This window comes from Carettochelys insculpta, chromosome 1, assembly GCF_033958435.1.
Source record: "Carettochelys insculpta isolate YL-2023 chromosome 1, ASM3395843v1, whole genome shotgun sequence".
Lineage (NCBI taxonomy): Eukaryota > Metazoa > Chordata > Testudines > Carettochelyidae > Carettochelys > Carettochelys insculpta.
Window position 1 is genome coordinate 248027485 of NC_134137.1, and position 18789 is coordinate 248046273.

Genomic DNA, 18789 nt, shown 5'->3' on the forward strand with positions numbered 1-18789 from the left:
GGTTACTGCTTTTTAGTCACCTACGGTGGAGCACCCACGGGGACCACTCGAAGAAGGAAGAGAAGTTACTCACCTGTGTAGTAATGATAGTTCTTCGAGATGTGTCCCCGTGGGTGCTCCACTACCCACCCGTTCCTCCCCACTTCGGAGCTCTGTTTGGGTTTTTTAGAGACGTCCGGAGCGGTTGATCAGGAACTGGCGGGGACCGGATCGCGCACGTGACTATAAGCGCACAAAGAGCCGACGCGCATGCGCGACCCGACAGAGACTGCTTAAGATTTTCCGAGCTGCGGCGCCGGGGTGAGCCCAATACCTACGGTGGAGCACCCATGGGGACACATCTCGAAGAACTATCGTTACTACACAGGTGGGTAATTTCTCTTTTCTCTGTCAGTCTGGCATGATATTGACCACAAATGTCAGTATTTTTGATGGGACTCAAAAGGAGCTATATGGTTTAGGCAATATAGTCATAGTCAGTGATCAGACTCCACAGAAATACCTGGGATCCAAAAGCCCTGTGCAGGACTCCATTTGGTCTTAGGAGCCTTCTCTCAGATAGGTCAGACCTATTCTAGACAGACAAGTCAATAAATTGTTTGTAGAGCTGTCAAGTAATTAAAAATTAATCATGATTAATCACGTGATTAAAAATTGTGATTAATTGTGTGATTAGTTGCACTGCTAAATGATAGAATACCATTTATTTAATTATTGGATGTTTTCTACATTTTCAAATATCTTGATTTCAGTTACAGCACAGAATTCAAAATATACAGTTCTCAGATTATATTTGTTATTATTACAAATGTTTGCACTATGAAACCGAAAGGAATGGTATTTTTTTCAATTTCCCCATTGCAGGTACTGAAGTGCAATCTCTTAATTATGAATGCTGAATTTACAAAGGTAGAATTATGACAAAAAGCCTACCTTCAAAAATAAAATAATGTAAAACTTTAGAGCCTGCAAGTCCACTAAGTCCTGCTTCTTGTTCAGTCTCTCAAATGAGTTCGTTTACATTCGAAGGAGATAATCCTGCGTGATTCTTATTCACAATGTCACCTGACAGTGAGAATAGGTGCTTGCATGGATCTCAAGATATGCACATGCTAAATGCCCTAAAGATTCATATATCTTTTTATGCTTCAACCACCATCCCAGGGGACATGCATCGATTCCGAGGATAGGTTGATTTTCTTTTCTGATGATTTGGGTTCTGTAGTTTTCAAATTGGAATGTTGCTTTTTTAAGACTTCTGCAAGCATGCACCACTCTTCATCCATCTCAGATTTTGAAAGGTACTTCAGATTCCCAAACCATGGATTGTGTACTATATCTGTCTTTAGGAATCTAACATTGGTGCCACCTTTGCATTTTGTCAAATCTGTAGTTAAAGTGTTCTAAAAACAAACATGATCTGGGTCATCATCTTAAACTTGCATAATGTGAAATATATAGCAGAATGTAGGTAAAACAGAGCAGGAGACACACAGTTCTCTCCTACAGAGTTCATTCACAAATTTAATTAATGCATTATTTTTTAACAAGCTTCATCAGCATGGAAGCATGTTTTCTAGCATGGTGGCGGAAGCATGAAGGGGCATATGGATATTAGCATATCTGGCATGAAAATACCTTGCAACGCTAGCTATAAAATACAAATGCCTGTTCTTTCTTTTAGGTGACATTGTACATAAGAAGCAGGCAGTATTATGTCCCATAAATGTAAACAAATTTATTTGTCTTCCCAGTTGGCTGACCAAGAAGTAGGGCTGAGTGGACTTGTAGGTGCTAAACTTTTACATTGTATTGGTTTTGAGTGCAGTTATTTAACAAAAAAAAATCTACATTTGTAAACTGGATTTTAATGATAAAGAGATTGCACTGCAGGACTTGTACAAGATTAATTGAAAAATACTGTTTCTTTTGTTTATCATCTTTAGAGTGCTACTATTTATAGTAAAGTAATATAAAGGGAGCACCGTATGCTTCATATTCTGTGTTGTATTTGAAAATGTAGAAAAATAACCAATACCTAATAAATTTCAGTTGGTATTCTATTATTTAACAGTGCGATTTAAATTGAGATTAGTTGTGATTAATTTTTTAAATCATGAATAATTTTTAAGTGAATCATGTGAGTTAATGGCAAATAATTGACACCCGTAAAAATTTATAATATAATTAAAAGGATACTCAGAACCTGCCAATGAGAGAGAGAGTCTGCCAGCTTTGAAGACTTGTCCTCTCACAGAAAAAAAGACAGACCAACTCCCTGTTGACCCATTTTGCCAAAGAGCAGGCTCCAGCTTTCTGTCTTCTATCCTTATATCCATAAATCCGTATACCTACCTGACAAATACCATTCTCCTGTACCCATTACTTGGCTCTTCAAGATTTCATACTTACGCAGTCCAGTGTTCCTAGCGGACTTTAAATTCATCCAAGCCTCTCATCAATACTGACACTTCCTTGTTTTGGAATGGGTATTTTAATAAAAAGCCATGGACTTAGACTCTCCCACTGGTATCATGGTTGTCTCAGTGCAACAAGACAATCTCTTCTTATATACTGTAGAGGAGCTGCTCAAATATTGTAGGAGGGGGATAAAGCACCAATTCTTAAATAGTGCACATAGAGGACTTTTCTTAAAAAGTCAGATGCTCGAGATGAAGCTGTCCCTTGGCACCTTTAGTATATTCATCTGGCAGTTATGTAGCAAATAACTCAAGGTTATTTTCCTTGGCAGCATTTCAGAGCAAATCTTTTATGTAAAGAATAAGATGTTCTTGAATAGTGGGCTGGAAAGGATAATGGGTGCATTTGTTTGTTTGTTTTGAATTTTAATGAACAAATAGCATTCATTTTTGTTAAAAATAGAAAGAAAAATAACAAAATAATCTAATGATAATGACCCACATTTTGGTATTTGGAAAACCAGCACAGCCTTATATCCACTTTAAAAGTAACTGGAATAATTTAAAATTGGCTGTTTTTTTAAAAGGGTGGTTGTGATTGGGTGCTCTTTAAATAACTTTCTGAAAGTTTTAAAATAAAGCATACTTTAAAATGTGTACAAGGATATTTTTGCTCCTTTGTTCATGTTTTTAAAGGTCACTTCAGAAGTGAAAGAAATAATATGGCCCAGACCCTTATTAACCCTTAAGAACAGACTTAGCTTTAAAAAAGTGCATAAGTCCATTGATTTCAGTGGTACTCATGGCTCTGACCCAGGGAAAGCATCCATATTCAGGAAGGATGCTGAAACATAAGCTCAGATTCCATTAAGTCAGTGATGGTATTAAAGTTATGTATGTGCTTAGGTGTTTAAGGATCAGGGCTGTAGCACTTTCTTGATTTGGGATTTATATGCTCAAAATTAAACACGTGTATTTGCAACATCAGGATTTAATTAGGGGCCTGATCCAAAGCCCTTTATATATATATATATATATATATATATATATATATATATATATATATATATATATATATATATATATATAAAAGGAACAAGGAAAGCTGTATATATATATATATATTTTTTTTTTTTTTTTTGTTTGTCTCGCAAGACGGTTAGCAGCAGCGATGAGGATCTGTGGGCAATGTTTGAGTCTGCAGCTTCTCTCGTGACTTATCCATCCAGTATTGGATCTGCACAATCAATTTCAGTAACCACATGTCAGTCTATTTCCAAATTCTTGAGCTGAAAGTTTTTCCTTCTAAGACAACATTCTTTTCCATGGCTTGCACATATACTATCGAAAGATGATATGTCCTGTTGTAGCAATCGTCCTCAGGTATTTCTATCTGATGCTGTAGATTCCCAGAATTTTGGATCGATGTTGAATTTTTTCATTGCCTTTTGCATGTATCCTTGAATCTTAGCTTTGGTCTTCCTCTTGTTCTCAACCCGTATGACAGTTCACCGAAGAGGATTTCTTTGGAAAGACATTCATCACCCATTCTTCTCACATGACCAAGCCATCGTAGTCTTCTGCTGTTGAGGATCACTATGATGCTGGGTATTCCAGATCTTGGCAGGACATCTGCATTTAAAACTTTATCTTGCCAGTTGATATTCATAATTCTGTGAAGGCAGCAAAGATGAAAGCTGTTCAAATTTTTCTCCTGGTTCAAGTCGGTAATCCATACCTCAGAACCATATAGCAGGATACTCAATACACATGCTTGGTAGATTAGTATCTTTCTTTTCGCTGTCAGCTTAGGATTGTTCCATGCTCATTTTGTAAGTCTGCCAAAATAGTACCTGCCTTCCCGATTCTGATGTTCAGTTCTTTATGCATGGATAAGTTTGTGGTCACAGTAGAGTGAAGTAGAACGAAGAAATGCTCATGAACAGGGAGAAAATTGTGCAGCGATGGATGAGGTATTGCACTGATCTATACAAAGCACAGTTGGATCCAAGTGTCTTGGAGAGACTGACTGAGGAACTGAAAGAGATATCTCCACTGAGCATCGAGAGCGAGACCGATATTTCAAAGGAGGAAGTAGAAAAAGCAGTGAAATGACTAAAGAACAACAAAAGCCCTGGAAATGATAAGATCACGGGAGAGACGATCAAATAAGGTGGAGAAAGCATGATTCAGGAAATACACCAACTATGTAATATAGCATGGAAAGAAGGGAAGGCGCCTAAGGAATGGACAAGACCTATGCTAGCGACAATACCCAAGAAAGGAAGTGCAAGATCTACAGAATGATTGCCCTAACGAGTCATCTAGATAAGGTGTTGATGATGATACTGAGAAATTAAGATCACAGTTAGAAGACAAATGAAAAATCAAGACCCTGGTATTAGGCATAATGGACAGTTCGAATAGGAGAGGCCACAGAGACCCCACAGGGAATGGATAGATGATGTAGTAGATTGGTGGGAGCTAGTCTACAGAAACTAAGCCACTCTGCGCTGGACAGGGAAAGATGGAAGGAAACAGTGAGAGCGGCATCAGACACCAATGGGCGCTGAGCCCACGGTTATTGATGATGATGACGATGATGAACAGAATTGTTGAATCACATCTTATGAGCTGTTATCCAGAATGACGTTGGGTCACTGAGGTGTACCTTGAGTGAATACAACAGTTTTCTTCATGCTTGTGTCAAGTAAAAACAACTTTCAGGCTCTGGATAGAGAATCCCTCAGAGACTGTAGCTTGTCTTCATTATGAGCAACGAGAGCTGCGTCATCTGTGAAGAGGAGTTCCCTAATAAGGACTTTCTTAATCTTAGTTTTGGCCTGTAGCCTTGCCAGGTTGTAGAGAGAGCCACCTGTTCTTATGTGGCGAAATACATCTCTATGTGAGTTTTGAAATGCACAATTCAGTAAAACTGAGAAGAATATGCCAAAGAAGGTGGGGGCAAGAACACCCCCTTGTTTGACTCCGCTGTTCATTGCAAATGGTTCCAATGTAGATCCATCATATTGCACTGTTGCTTTCTTGTTTTCGTGAAAGGATGTTATAAGCTTGAGTAGGGTCGGTGGGCAGCCAATCTTGTTTAATGCTCTGTTTAGTCCTGATCTACTAACTGTGTCAAACACCTTTGTTAAGTCCACAAATGCTATGAATAATGGCTTTCCTTGTTCTGTGCATTTTTCCTGTAATTATCGAAGTGAGAAAATCACGTCCATTGTTGTCCTGCCAGCCCTGAAGCCACATTGTGTTTCTGGATAGACTCGATCTGCGAGTTTTTGCAGGTGTTTGAGAATGACACAGGCAAATGCTTTGCCTGTAATGCTCAGTAATGAGATACCTCTGTAGTTGTTGCCTCTGGAGTTGCCTTTGTTTTTATGGAGAGTGACAATTTTTTCGTCCTTCATGTCATGTGGGACATCTCCTGCTCTCCAACATTTTAGGAGTAAATCATAGATGATGGGGAGGAGCACAGCCTTGTTTGCCTTCAGGACTTCAGCTGGAATTCTGTTGTTCCTGGTGCTTTTCCATTGGAGAGAGCATCAGGAGCTTGAGAAAGTTCCTCCCCAACTCGACAATATTGACCTCCTGTTGTCCAGCAAATTCTCTCATCCAGCACCAGTCAGGTCCTGAGGATACTGGACTAGAGAGGCTCAATCTGTGTATTCACTGTGTTGTACATCAGTGGGTCACCACCCTATCTTACCTATCCATTTTAATCTATTTTTTTTATTTCCAGCATCACCACCCTTATCATTATGAGGAGTCAGTATAATTCATAGATATTAGGATCAAATTTACAATTATGTAAATAATTATGAGTACTGTTCTATAAATATAACAATATCGTAAACATCACTGAAGCTATTTATTGTTTTCCAGCATTGAGAATGGAATAAACAAGAATGCCACTTAGTGATTTCAGTTCTAACAGTAGTTTCCATCATGAAGATTCTACCCAAATGTTCTTACTTTTAAAGCATATAAATATGGTTTCCTACATCAGGAATGCATGTTTCATTATTTGCTTCCTTCAGTAAATAAAAGGATCAGTTCTACCCTAGTGAAATCAGTGGCAAAACTCTTAGGCTGTTTCTACACATGCCACTTTCTCCGAAAGTGGCATGCTGATAAACAGCCCAAAATACCCCATGAAATACCTCATTAGAGTAAGGTCACGTGATTTGGAGTCCGGAAGATGATCTTCCAGACTCCAAAATGCCATGTAGAGGCACAGCTCCCCAGGGGGTCTTCCAGAAGGAAGTCCTTCTTTCAGAGGCCCCTTCTTCCCAAAAATTTTCCTTCCAGAAGACCCCCCGGGGGCCACGCTTCTACACAGTGTTTTGGAGTCCGGAAGAGCATCTTCCAGACTCCAAATCACGTGACCTTATGCTAATGAGGCATGGGGAATTTGCATCCACTCCTCATTAGTATATTTTGGGTTGTTTATTAGCATGCCAAAAGTGGCAAGTGTAGAAACAGCCTTATAGATTTCAGTGGGTGCAGGGTTTACTCCATTGACTGTAGATGCTATAAAGAAAAGTTCACTTTCTATTTCTAGAATCTTCAAATTGCACCATATCTTTTTTATAGTAACCTAAGATAGGGATAAAGCATGGAAAAATGATTGTGATCCACACTTATGTCTTGAGGTTTTTTTTGTTCCCTTTCAACTGCTCAATGCCAAGAGGAGCTCATTATGCGTAACAATGTTCTGAACAAATAATAAGTTCTGTACAGGCTGCACCTCTCTAGTCCAACACCCTTGGGGCCTGATTGGTGCCAAACAAGAGAATTTGCCAAACCACAGGAGATCAGTATTATCTAGCTTATTACCAACACTTCCAGCTAAATTACAGCTAAATAACAGCACAGACCACTGAGAGCCAGGACTGGTGGCTGGAAAGAAACTTTATGAGACCACAAAAAACTTGGCCGCTCCCATGATAAGTGGTCATCTGGCTAACTAAAATCATGCCAGATTACGGATGTTGCCAGAAAAGAGAATGTCGTACTAGAGAGGTTCAACCTGTAGTTCAATTTTTGGTTGACAGGAATGATTTTTTTTTAACTTTGACATATGAAAAGCCAGAATGAGCCTTCTAGTTTAATCACCAGACATTGTCTGATACCAGTAACAATACAGTTTATTTGGAAGGAGCTTTTCAGTTGTTAGAGATTGGAGCATCCACATGTTGATGAAAACTGTCGCTATTGTTTATAGTGGTAGATAATGAGTGAAGTATTCATTTTTGATAATTTGTGTGCATATCTGGCTTTCATAGTATTTGAATGTTACAAAAACTGAGCTCCTAGAAAGTATGTCAGACAGATATATCATGAGTGACATGTCATTTATGCCAAGATATAGCATTAACCTGGTCTTTAACATGTTATTTTTGTTTTATTTTTTTCATGATTGAACTGTCAGTGTTCAAATAAGCCAATCACACAATGTTAGTGTAGTATTTCCTTTATTTTGAATTTGTGCAGAGAAGTTTGCCTCAAATTGGAAGATGGTCTATTCATTTTATTATTAATAATTTTTTTTCTGTCATGCTTTAAAGGTTTCAAAGCACTGTACAAATATTAACTAGTTATTCCTTTGGGTATGTAGGCACAATATCCCACTTTTATAGATGCAAAAACTGACGTAAGGAGGTTAAATGACTTGCCCAAGTTGTTTTTCAAAAAAGAGATTGAAAGGTGATTTAATTTAGTTCAGCTTGAACCTCTCTTGTCCAGCCCCCTCAGGACCTGACTGCTGCCAGATGAGAGAATTTGCTGGACAATGGGAAGTCAATATTTTCTAGCACATTACCAACACTTCCACTGCTTACTGGGCTTTTAGAAGACATATGGAGGTAAACCACAGCCAAGTTATGGAACAGAACACTGAGGGCCACGACTGGTGGCTGTAAACAAACATTATGGGACCAAGGGAAGTTTGACCACACCCATGATGAGTAGTCATCTGGCTAATAAATCATGCTGGATTATGGAGTTTACCAGAGGAAAGCGTTCTGGATTAGAGGGATTCAAACCATATGTGAAAATCGTCTCAGGGAGAGAGTAGTTCATACTAAAGGGCTCTTTAATTCAGGTACGTGGACAGGCAAATCAGATGCTGCTGTGGCACTGACTATGCAGACAACACCCACACCATATAAATAAATTCTGGGGGGAATAATACAATGTGTATATGGAAAAATGCCATCCTTCTTTTCCTAATTTTGCATAATATTCTGTAAAGATCATATTCCAATATTCCACTACAGATCTGACACAAAATAATGTTGTTCACTAAAGGAATTGCTTTTTTTCCCTTCCAGACTGTGGAATCATTTCTGTGTTGGCAACACTAATACATTGGATTATAAAGAATTTCTGAAGAATCTTGGTATAAATGTGGGTACAATTAAGAAAAATGCAACAGAAAACCAGTGCCGAGGTAGGTGCTCACAAAGAGAATGTATAAATTAGGCCTTGGGAAAGTGAAATTTTCAGTTGGGGCCTGATCTTACTTCTGCTAAAATCAACTGGAGTCATAAATGGAAATTGGACTGGGCCCTTATATGGCAACTTTAGTCTGGAATTATCAAAGAAGCTCAAGACAACAATGTGCCACTGAGATTATGATCTCTCTTAGGCTGCATCTATACTAGAGATAAATTTGAATTTATTTATATTGATTTTCTAATTCTAGAATGTGTAAGATTGATTTTGACCATCCTGACTTCACACCATGCTTCCCACAACATTGAGTCGTTGCTGCCACACACACATTGGCTAACATCAACTGTTACAGTAGTGCATTGTGGGAAGCTATCCCACAGTTTCCTCATCCCTGTAGCATTTTGGGTATGCTTACTGGTCTTGACGTCATCTTCCCCCATTGCATTTTCATCATTCCCCTCTTGGTACCTGAAAATCTGTCGATCCCCGGAAATAATGCAGAAGACACTCAAAATTAGAAGAAAGAATTTTTGGTTTCCCCATACATTACCTTGCCAACACAGGTGCAGCGACTGTATTCTCAACTGGCCATCCACTTGTCCCACTTCCCATCATTGCTGAATGTGATCCCTGAAAATAATGCAGGGGGAAGAATGTAGGAAGAAGGACAGAATTTTTGATTTCCCCGTACATTATGTTGTTAATGGAAAGGGTTTTTGGCTTTCCAGTGCACTATAAGGCTTCTGTGCAACAACTGTGTTCTCAACTGGCCATCCACTGAATATTCCACCTCCCATCATTGCTGAAATGTTATACCTGAAAATAATGCAGGAGCCCGGAATGTTTCTTACATTGAGAGGAATGTAGGAAGAATGAAAGAATTTTTGGTTTCCACCTACAGTATAGTGCCAACACAGGTGCAGCAACTGTATTCTCAACTGGCCATCCATCCCACCTCGCATGATTGCAGAACTGTGATCCCTGAAAATAATGCAGGGGCCTGGAATGTTTCTTACATTAAAAAAAATGTAGGGAGAAAGAAATTTTGGTTTCCCCATACACTATACTGGTGTTGGGGAGAGACTTAATGCGGGGTCCAATACTGTGCACAAAGAAAAAATTGTTGGTTTTTCCCTGGCGGCAGAAGGTGGGGGGCGTGTTGCTGGATGACCAGTTGAAATAGTCCTCCCCTGTCAGCAGCAAGCCCGTTAGCCACTGGGGGAGATGTTTCTCTGGCAGTAGCCACAGGTCCTTTAGCCGCCAGGGGAGACTTTTCCCCAGCGGTGGCAGCAAGCCCAGGTATGGGCCAAGGTTGAGGGGATCAGTGGATGACTGAGCTGTTCTTTCCCCAGTGGCAGCAAAGTCTCCCATATCTTAACTGCCGGGAGAGACTTCCCCACGGCAGCAGCAAAGCCCCCCCACATATTAACTGCCAGGGGAGACTTCCTCACAGCAGCAGCAAAGCCCCCAGTATCTTAACCGTTGGGGGGAGACTTCCCCACAGTGTCAGCAAAGCCCTCTCTTTCCCACGCGACTGGTAGCTTGGTCAGCACTGAATGGCAGGCACATCCTTTTATTGAGTTGGGTTGGGGGCTACCCACATGATGTGGCTGAGTGCAGGAAAGACCCAGACTTTGTGAGAAGGGGGTTTGCACACAAATGTAAGCCATTAAGAAGTTTCTGGGCATGTTATGCAAGCCTGACCCCCAGCACAGCCTTGTTGACATGTGGTATGGTGTGCCGGGGCTGGTGCCAGGCAGCGCAGAAAAAAATAGCAAGTGTACAAACAGAGCTGTGAACTCCTTGCAGAGGCTGTTTGAATGGGTAGATGCACGCACACTGCTGACAGCATAGAAAGAAAGAAGCCATTTCTCAGGCTGTCATACTAAGATGAGTCCACAGCTAAAGGCTCGCTGCTCCTGCTTGGAAATTCAGGCTCTTCCTGTTACTGGAGAGCAGTGTACAGACTGGAGCACTGAGAGGGGCATTATGAGTTACATACGGGACACCTCTGGGATCTAATAAATTCACTTTTAAGACGTGGTGCTTCCACACTTGCCTTTAATCAAATTTCTGAATTCAAGCTTGACGCTATACCAGTCAGGTAACTGTGATTTTGTAATCTCGAAATTAGTGCACCCAGAATCAAACTAATAGTCTGTACAGGGAAGATGGTCATGTGATTAATTTGAGCTAACTGAATTACATTTGATTTTATCTCGTAGTTTAGGCAGCCGATATGTCAACCACAAGGGGTACCACTCCATTGTGCTCCAGGCGGTGCTGGACGCCTATGGGAAGTTCATGGACATTTATGTCGGCTGGCTGGGCAGGGCACGTGATGCGCAGATCCTGCAGAATTTCTCCCTGTTCCACAGGATGGAGGGTAGAACATTCATGCCCCAGTGGGAGCGGGACGTTGGGGACATCATGATGCCTCTCTGCCTCGTGTGTGACCTGGCTTACCCACTCTAGCCACCTCACACCCTCCCAGGAGCTGTTTAACGCCCGGCTTACAGAGATCTGGTATCCCGTTGAGTGCGCTTTTGGCCATCTGAAGGCACGGTTCAGGTGTCTCCTCAGCGTGGGGGTGGAGAACGTCCTGCAGGTCATGGCCACCTGCTGCGCACTCCACAACCTCATTGAGGCACTTGAGGGGACCCTGCCAGTCCCCCTCCCCACAGGCCTCCCCTCCACATACCCACATGCGCCCACCCCACACACCCCCAAACTCCCACATTCCCCCACAGTAATCAGGGATGTGGGGTGTGCAAAATGTAAACATGTATTTAATCCTCAATTTTTAACAACAGTGACCAGTGTAAATAGTAAATAGGGAATTATAAAAGTAATGGCTAAAACTCCATACAGAGCGAACTATACACATGGGGTTAGGGAGCAGGGGCACCTAAACGAGGACAGGAACTGGGCAGGAATGGTGGGGGCCGTAATCAAGGGACAGGGTGGAAGGCCGTGAGCGCCGGCACCTGCCAGGGCCCCTTCCACCATGGGTGCGCGGTCCCCTGTGGGGCACTGATGGAGCCAGAAGCACCAGAAGGTAGGGCCAGTCAGCACCTGGCCCAGCCTCAGCGGAGGGGCCGGAGGGGGCGGGTCATGGCTTGGGCGACCCTCCACAGGGCCCACCATGGCCACAAGCCATGCTGTGAGGTCCCTCAGCACAGCATTGGGCAGGCCTGGGAGCAGTAGGGGGACAGGGCCTCAGGGTCATGGGCTGGGCGGATGGGAGCAGCCAAGGGGCCAGCGGATGGGACTGCAGGGGGGGCCTCAGGAATGCAGCAGGGAGGCCTCGGGGGGCAGCAGGGGGACTTCAGGGGGGACTGCGAGGGGAGCAGCTGGGGGGGTTGGGTGCTGGCCTGCTAGGGCCCCACACATGGTGTAGAGCATCCCCAGAACTTCCCCCCATGTGTCCAGCCTCCATTGCAGCTTGGCTTCATTGAGGGCCAGCCGCCTTTCAGTGAGGGTGTTCTGGTGGCAGAGGGCCATGGTGTAGGCTGTGACCTCATCCTTGCAGTGGCTGCGTCTGGTCTGGTGCACTCATGGCCACTGCACTGTGGGGGCTGGTGCGGCCCCAGCTGGTGGGCTGCTGGGTTCTCTGGCCTGGACAGGGCTGGCAGGCCCCAGGATCCTCATCTGGCTGCCCTAGCCCTTGGATGGTTCAGCTGTTAAGAGAGAGAGGGTCATGGTAGGTGGGGAGTCAGTACCACATCTGGGACCTGGGTGGCATGGCCCCAGTCTCCCTGGCTAGTTACCCCCTCCATGGACCCATGGAATGGGCATGTGCCAGGGGAGGCTGCCGTGCAGGCCTGCGTGCATTTGCCGCAGCAGCCCCTAGGGCATGATGCTGGGGCTGGGGCGTTGTCCACAGTGGTCCACCCTGGCAACAGGCTTGAGGGCTGTGGGGGGGCTTGGCTGTGGGGGGGGGTTCCGGATGCAGCTATGCTGCCTGGGGGGCCCTCAGCACACTCGGGGGGGGGGCACTCCATGGGGCTGGAAGCTGGGTGCTGACCTCAGGCATGGGTGTGCCCTGGGCCCTGACTGGATATGGGCTTTAGGGCTTCAGGGCCTGGGGCTGGGGCCCAGGTGTCCCCCTCTCCCCACTGTGCTTTGCCGCAGTGCTCACTTACCTGAGGTGGCCTTGTATATGTCGGGTGATGCCTGACTGGAGGGGGCCTGGCTGCTGGCGGTGGAGGGCAGTGTGATGATCAGGGACCTATCTGTGGAATCCCCATTAGATGGGATGTCCACAGTGGCAGGTCCCTCCTCCTCCTCCTCCTCCGGTGTGGCAGGGGGCTCAGGTGTGGCTGTCTCCGTGAGGGTGCGGGGTGGAGAGGTGTCGTCCACAGCCAGGATGTCCCGAAGCTCCCGGTAGAAGGGGTAGCTGGCAGGGGCACGGCTGGATCTGCGGGTGCTGTCCTGGGCCCACATGTACCCCTGCCACAGATCCTCCATCTTACACCTCACTTGCTCTGGTGTCCATGCGGGGTGGCCATGGGCAGCCATGCCCTGGGCAATGTGGGAAAAAGCTGGGGCATTCCTCCGGTGCCCACTGGTGTCCCAGAGTACCTCCTCATCACGCCAAAGCCCCAGGAGGTCCTGGAGCTTTGGCTCAGTCCAGGAGGGGGCCCTCCATTTTGGAGCCCGGTGAGGGTCTCGGTTTCCCTCGTCTGGGGTGCTGGTCTGCTGACCATCTCTGTGGGTCGGGGATCACTGAGCACTGCAGGGCCTCAGGGAAGTGTGGCAGGCAGCCCTGCATGTGCTGCCTGTGTCACACTCTCAAGCTTCCTGCCATGGGATCTCCAGGTCCGTGCAGCTTTAAAAGCTGCAGGACCTGGAGACCATAGAGGCCCGCTGGGGGTGTCTCGAGCAGCCCCGCTCTCCAGCAGGCTGCTGCCATGGAGGATCGCTTCTTTCTGTAAAAACGGTCTGGGAACATCTACACATGCCTTCTTCCGGAAGATTCTTCTGGAAGAAGGCCATCTTCCTGATTCTGCAGCAGAGTACAGAATCTGGAAGAGGGGCACTTTCTTCTGGATTTCTTCTGGAAGGGCATCTTGCATGTGTAGACACTCCTTAGATCTTCTGGAAGAAGTCACCGTTCTTCCAGAAGATCTTGCCTGTGTAAAAACAGGCATAATGTATATGAGAGTCTGAAGATTTTTGGATGCATTTTAAGAGAATGTTTTTTATCATTTAAAATAATTATCATTATTTATATAATTATAATTATGTAGTAAATATATAATATATACTATAATTTATATAATTATAAAATAATTGTTTATATTAACTCTTTAGAAGCTTGGAACTAAAACCTGTTTCTTTAAAAAAACAACTTTCCTATATTGCGCATGCAGGTGGGTTTGTTATAATAGGGTTACTCGCAAGTGTTGTTTTTTCTGCCAGTTGAGTTTTTCATTTTAATATGTTTAAAATCGTATTTAAATATTATACGAGATAAAAAAGCCAATAAAGAATTACACAGACTTTGCAATTTGAAGAAAAGACCGTAAGCTAAATTTTGAGCCTATCAAATTGAAACATTGATCCTTTCATTTTTAATATTCAGGCTTAATTCTTCAGTCACAAAAGAATAAACCAGTCTTTCACAGTTGTCTAGAAAAGCCCAGCCAACAGTCATAGTACTGAGCTGATCCACTGCCTGACAAAAAGTCTTCTATTTGGTATTGGGACATATTTTTAAGCCAACTTTAAATGGATAACCTGATTTTTCCCATTGACTTCAGTGGATGCTCAGCATTTCTGAAAATCATACCATTAGAATTTTTTTTATTCAATTGTCCTTTTCCTCACTTCATTTTGAACCAGAGCTGTGTGTACTCAGAACAGTATAAAGTTCATGCAATATTATAAAATAAGATAGCTTAGGAAATACTTGGCAAAATAACCACATCTACTAAGCACTTGTTTCTTTTTTTTACATATTGTTGCCAATTGACATCACAACTAAAGCTGTTGCTCCAGAGCAATTCTGCTTTGATCAACAAAAAGGTTGTGAAGGTGAACCCATTCTGCTAGGGAATGTCTACACAGCAGCCTTATTTGGAAATAAGTTATTTCAGAAGAACTATTCCGGAATGGCTCATTTTGAAATAATGCTGCTGCACAAAAAACTGCATTTGGAAATAGCACTTAGCAATTTTGAAATACAGCATCTATATACATAGAGCCTATTTCAAAATAGAGCCACTGGACGCATTATGGCTTATTTCAAAATAGGCACTAATTTCTCATTCAATGAGGTTTACCAATTTTGAAATACACTAGGATAGTTATTTCAAAATATCTTTGCTATATAGACCTACCCCTAAGCACAGGGCAGAGTATGGGGTAGAAATCAGAATGGGTAAACTAGAAGGAGAAAAGGAGGAGGGGTGGATGTAGTAGAAGAAGAGACACTGAATATGCTGCACTGGAGTAGTTAATTAAAGTGAGCCCCATCATGAAAATACCTGAACACCCTTACCTCTCATTGAAGTCAGTTGAGCATATCAGACACTTTTTAAGAGGCTCTCAGTAGAACCAGAATCACATGGTAATGTTATAATACGTATCTATGTCTGAATCCTGAAAAATGTGTAGTACTCTTATTAAGGCAGAGATTTCTATTTAGCTGGGCTATTTACGTATTTATTGATGTGGTATTACAATTCATCTCCAGATGAAATTCTGATGGCCAGTGTCATCAGGCCTTTTGTGCCACAGCTCCTCCTATTATATAATGATTTTGTACAACAACAGGGGAATTCAAATAGGCAAGATCACAACATCCAACTATTATTAAGGAAGAAGATGGGCCAATGGATAATGCACAAGTCTGTGGTCCAGGAGACATCTGTTATTCACAGATTTTAAGGCAAAAGTGACTATCATGATCATCAAGACTGGCTTCCTGCACACCACAGGCCACAGAATCCCATCCATGTATTCTTTTAATAGGTCTGTAACTGTGGCTGAGTTGCTGAATTTCTCAACTCTTGATTTAAAAACTTCAAGTTACAGAGAACACACTATTTACTCTAGTTCAGACCAGCAAGTGGCCCATGTCCCATGTTGCACAGAAAAGTGAACCACCCCGGCACACAGCGTTTGCTAATCTGAGGTGGGGGAAAATAAATTCCCAACATCAAATGTGATCATTTAGACCCTGGACACGTGGGCAAGGTGCACCAGACAGACATTTGTAGTAACTCAGATTCCTCCCCTCTAGTGTTTTATGACTGGCCATAGGAGGTATTTGCTACTAACAGTCACAGATGATCTGTATCACATCACAGAAGAACTCTTCAAACCACCCCTTCCATAACCTTCTCAATCTGAACCTTGAAACAGGTTGGTTTTTCCCCCCTTTCCTGCATCCTTTGGAAGGCTGTCTCAGGACTTTGCTGTTCTAATGGCTAGAAATCTTTGTCTAATTCCAGGTCTGTGCTTATTGGTGGCCAGTTTATATCCATTAGTTCATGTGTCCACATTGGGCCTCAACTTAACCATTTGCTCTCTCCCTGGTGTTTGTCTTTCTGGTATGTTTAAAGACAGCTATCATGTCTCCCCTCAGTCTTTGTTTCGTTTGGCTAAACAAGCAAATTCCTTAAGTCTCTTCTCATGATATAGGGGCTCGATTTCTCTGATTTTCCTACTAGCCCTTCCTTTCACCTGTTCCAGTTTGGATTCATCTGTCTTAAACATGGAAGACCAGAACTGTACAAAGTATTACAAATAAAATCTCACCAGTGCCTCGTCCTATGCTAATAACACTTCCCTGTCTCTGCTGGAAATATCTTGCTTTATACATCCTAAGATTACATTAATTATTTTTTTACTGCTGCTGTTGGCAACTCAGACATCCTCTGATTGACCAGTATATCCAGCTCTTTCTGCTGCACTGTCACTTCCAACTGATGTGTCTCCAGTTGACAGCAAAAGTTCTTATTATTAGTTCCTAAGTGCATGGTCTTGTGCATTACACTATTAAATTTAATCTGTTTCTGTTACTCCAGTGTTCAAGGTCATCCACATTTTCTGGTATTCTATTTTGGTCCTCCTCTGTATTGGGAAAACCTCCCAACTTTGCATCATATGCAAGTTTTATTAGCACACACTAACTTATTGTGCCCAAGATCAATAAGAAAAATGTTAAATAAGTTTGGTCCCTGAGGAACTCCACTAGTAACCTCTCTCCAGCCTGACAGTTGACTTTTCAGTATGACCCACTGTAGTCTTTAACTAGTTCCATACACACCTCTTTACCTCATTGACTCACTGGGTGATCTTTGACAAGGAACTTAACCTCTGCTTCTCAGGTTCCTCATCACATGTGGATATATATGCTTACTCTCCTTGCAAAGTGTTTTGAGTCTCAAGACCTTGCCTGTATACTGAAGATGTAAAAACTGATTTAACTAAATCCATCTAAAAAGTTTTAAAAAAATGTAGTTAAGCCTTCCACTGGTTCAGAACCAGTTTATATCACCTACCTCACAAGATAAATTGATATAAGCACATTAAAACTGAAGTAAGGGGGCTCACATAGATTTTTGCACCAGTTTAATTAAATCCATTCAAAAACATGCCTTGAGTTAATCAGATGTGACTTGGTGCATTGACCAGGCCTACTAATCAAAAGCATTATATAAGTTCTTACAGTTGGTATTTTTACTTACGCATAGCCAGATTTTGATACTTTCTTTCATGATAAATAGCAACTTACTGCATGAGCTGTCCTATTGAAATGGAGTACTCTCTGAGTAAAATACTACTCAGTGTGAGAAAGGGTGTCAGAATCTAGGCCATATCTAGCAAAGTGATCATACATGGCACTATGCAATGAATAAAATATGCCAGACGTAGCAGAGGCCATGCCTAGAAGAATTTGCATTCTAAAAGCACAGTGTTGATTATGTAAAGCACAGTTCAGTTCAGAGAAAGCACAAAGTGAAATGGTGATCATTCTAGCTTGAATGCTTAATAGAAAAAATTTTTGATGGGGTAAGAGAGTGCACTTGCCATACATTAGCTTATGGTATGTCTATGCTTGGGAATAAAGTCAAATTTGTGAAAGTCAAATTTTTAACACCAGATTTTATGAAGTCGATGTTGAGTGTCCTGACCAGCTAAGAAAGTCAATTTAATTTGTCCCCACAAGGGTGCTTGAGTCTGACTGTGGACCGGTACATTCTGGGCACCTATCCCACAGTTCTGGTCTGTCATTGCATTTTGGGATTTTGTGCCGATGTCTTATGGGAAAAAAGTCACCACAAGTGTTTCTGGATTTCTGATGTCAACATCCCAGAATGCATTTTCCTCGCCTCTTCTTTCCCCGTGGGAAAAAAATTGCATTTTTGCACCTTTTAGTCTTGAATGCCAGCTGCCCTTGCAGACACTATCATGGACCCCCATATATTTCAAAGTTTGCTGCAGTGTATTGTGCTGAGTTTGCACACCATGATGCAATATCTTCTGAACATAATGCCCATGCAGAATGAGCTCATTATTGTCGAGGTCACTTAGGGACATGAATCTCTGAAGAGAAGAGCTGCAGATTTTCTGGCAGCACTAGAGTCACTGTTCAGCATGGAGCACATGTTCTGGAGCTGCAAAACAAGCACAGAGTGATGAGATTGCATCGTTTTGCACTCCTGGGATGACCAACAGTGGCAGCAAAACTTCTACATGCATAAGGCCACATTCAAGGAACTTTGTGAACTCCTGTCTCCCACCCTGAAGCACAGCAATACCAGAATGAGACCTGTTTTGACAGTTGGGAAGCACGTGGCAATTGCTCTGTGGAAGTTTACAATGCCAGACAGCTACAGGTCAGTGGGCAATCAGTTTGGAGTGGCCAAATCTATAGTGGGGG

The 18789-nt window shown here is 42.8% G+C and overlaps 1 protein-coding gene across 1 annotated transcript in view; it reads left to right on the forward strand.

Moving 5' to 3' along the window:
* EFCAB6 (EF-hand calcium binding domain 6) overlaps nucleotides 1-18789 on the forward strand; it is a 193973-nt gene that overhangs the window by 37949 nt on the left and 137235 nt on the right. Inside the window, 1 exon segment of the mRNA XM_074983707.1 lies at nucleotides 8771-8889. Coding sequence (XP_074839808.1) covers nucleotides 8771-8889 — 119 coding nt within the window.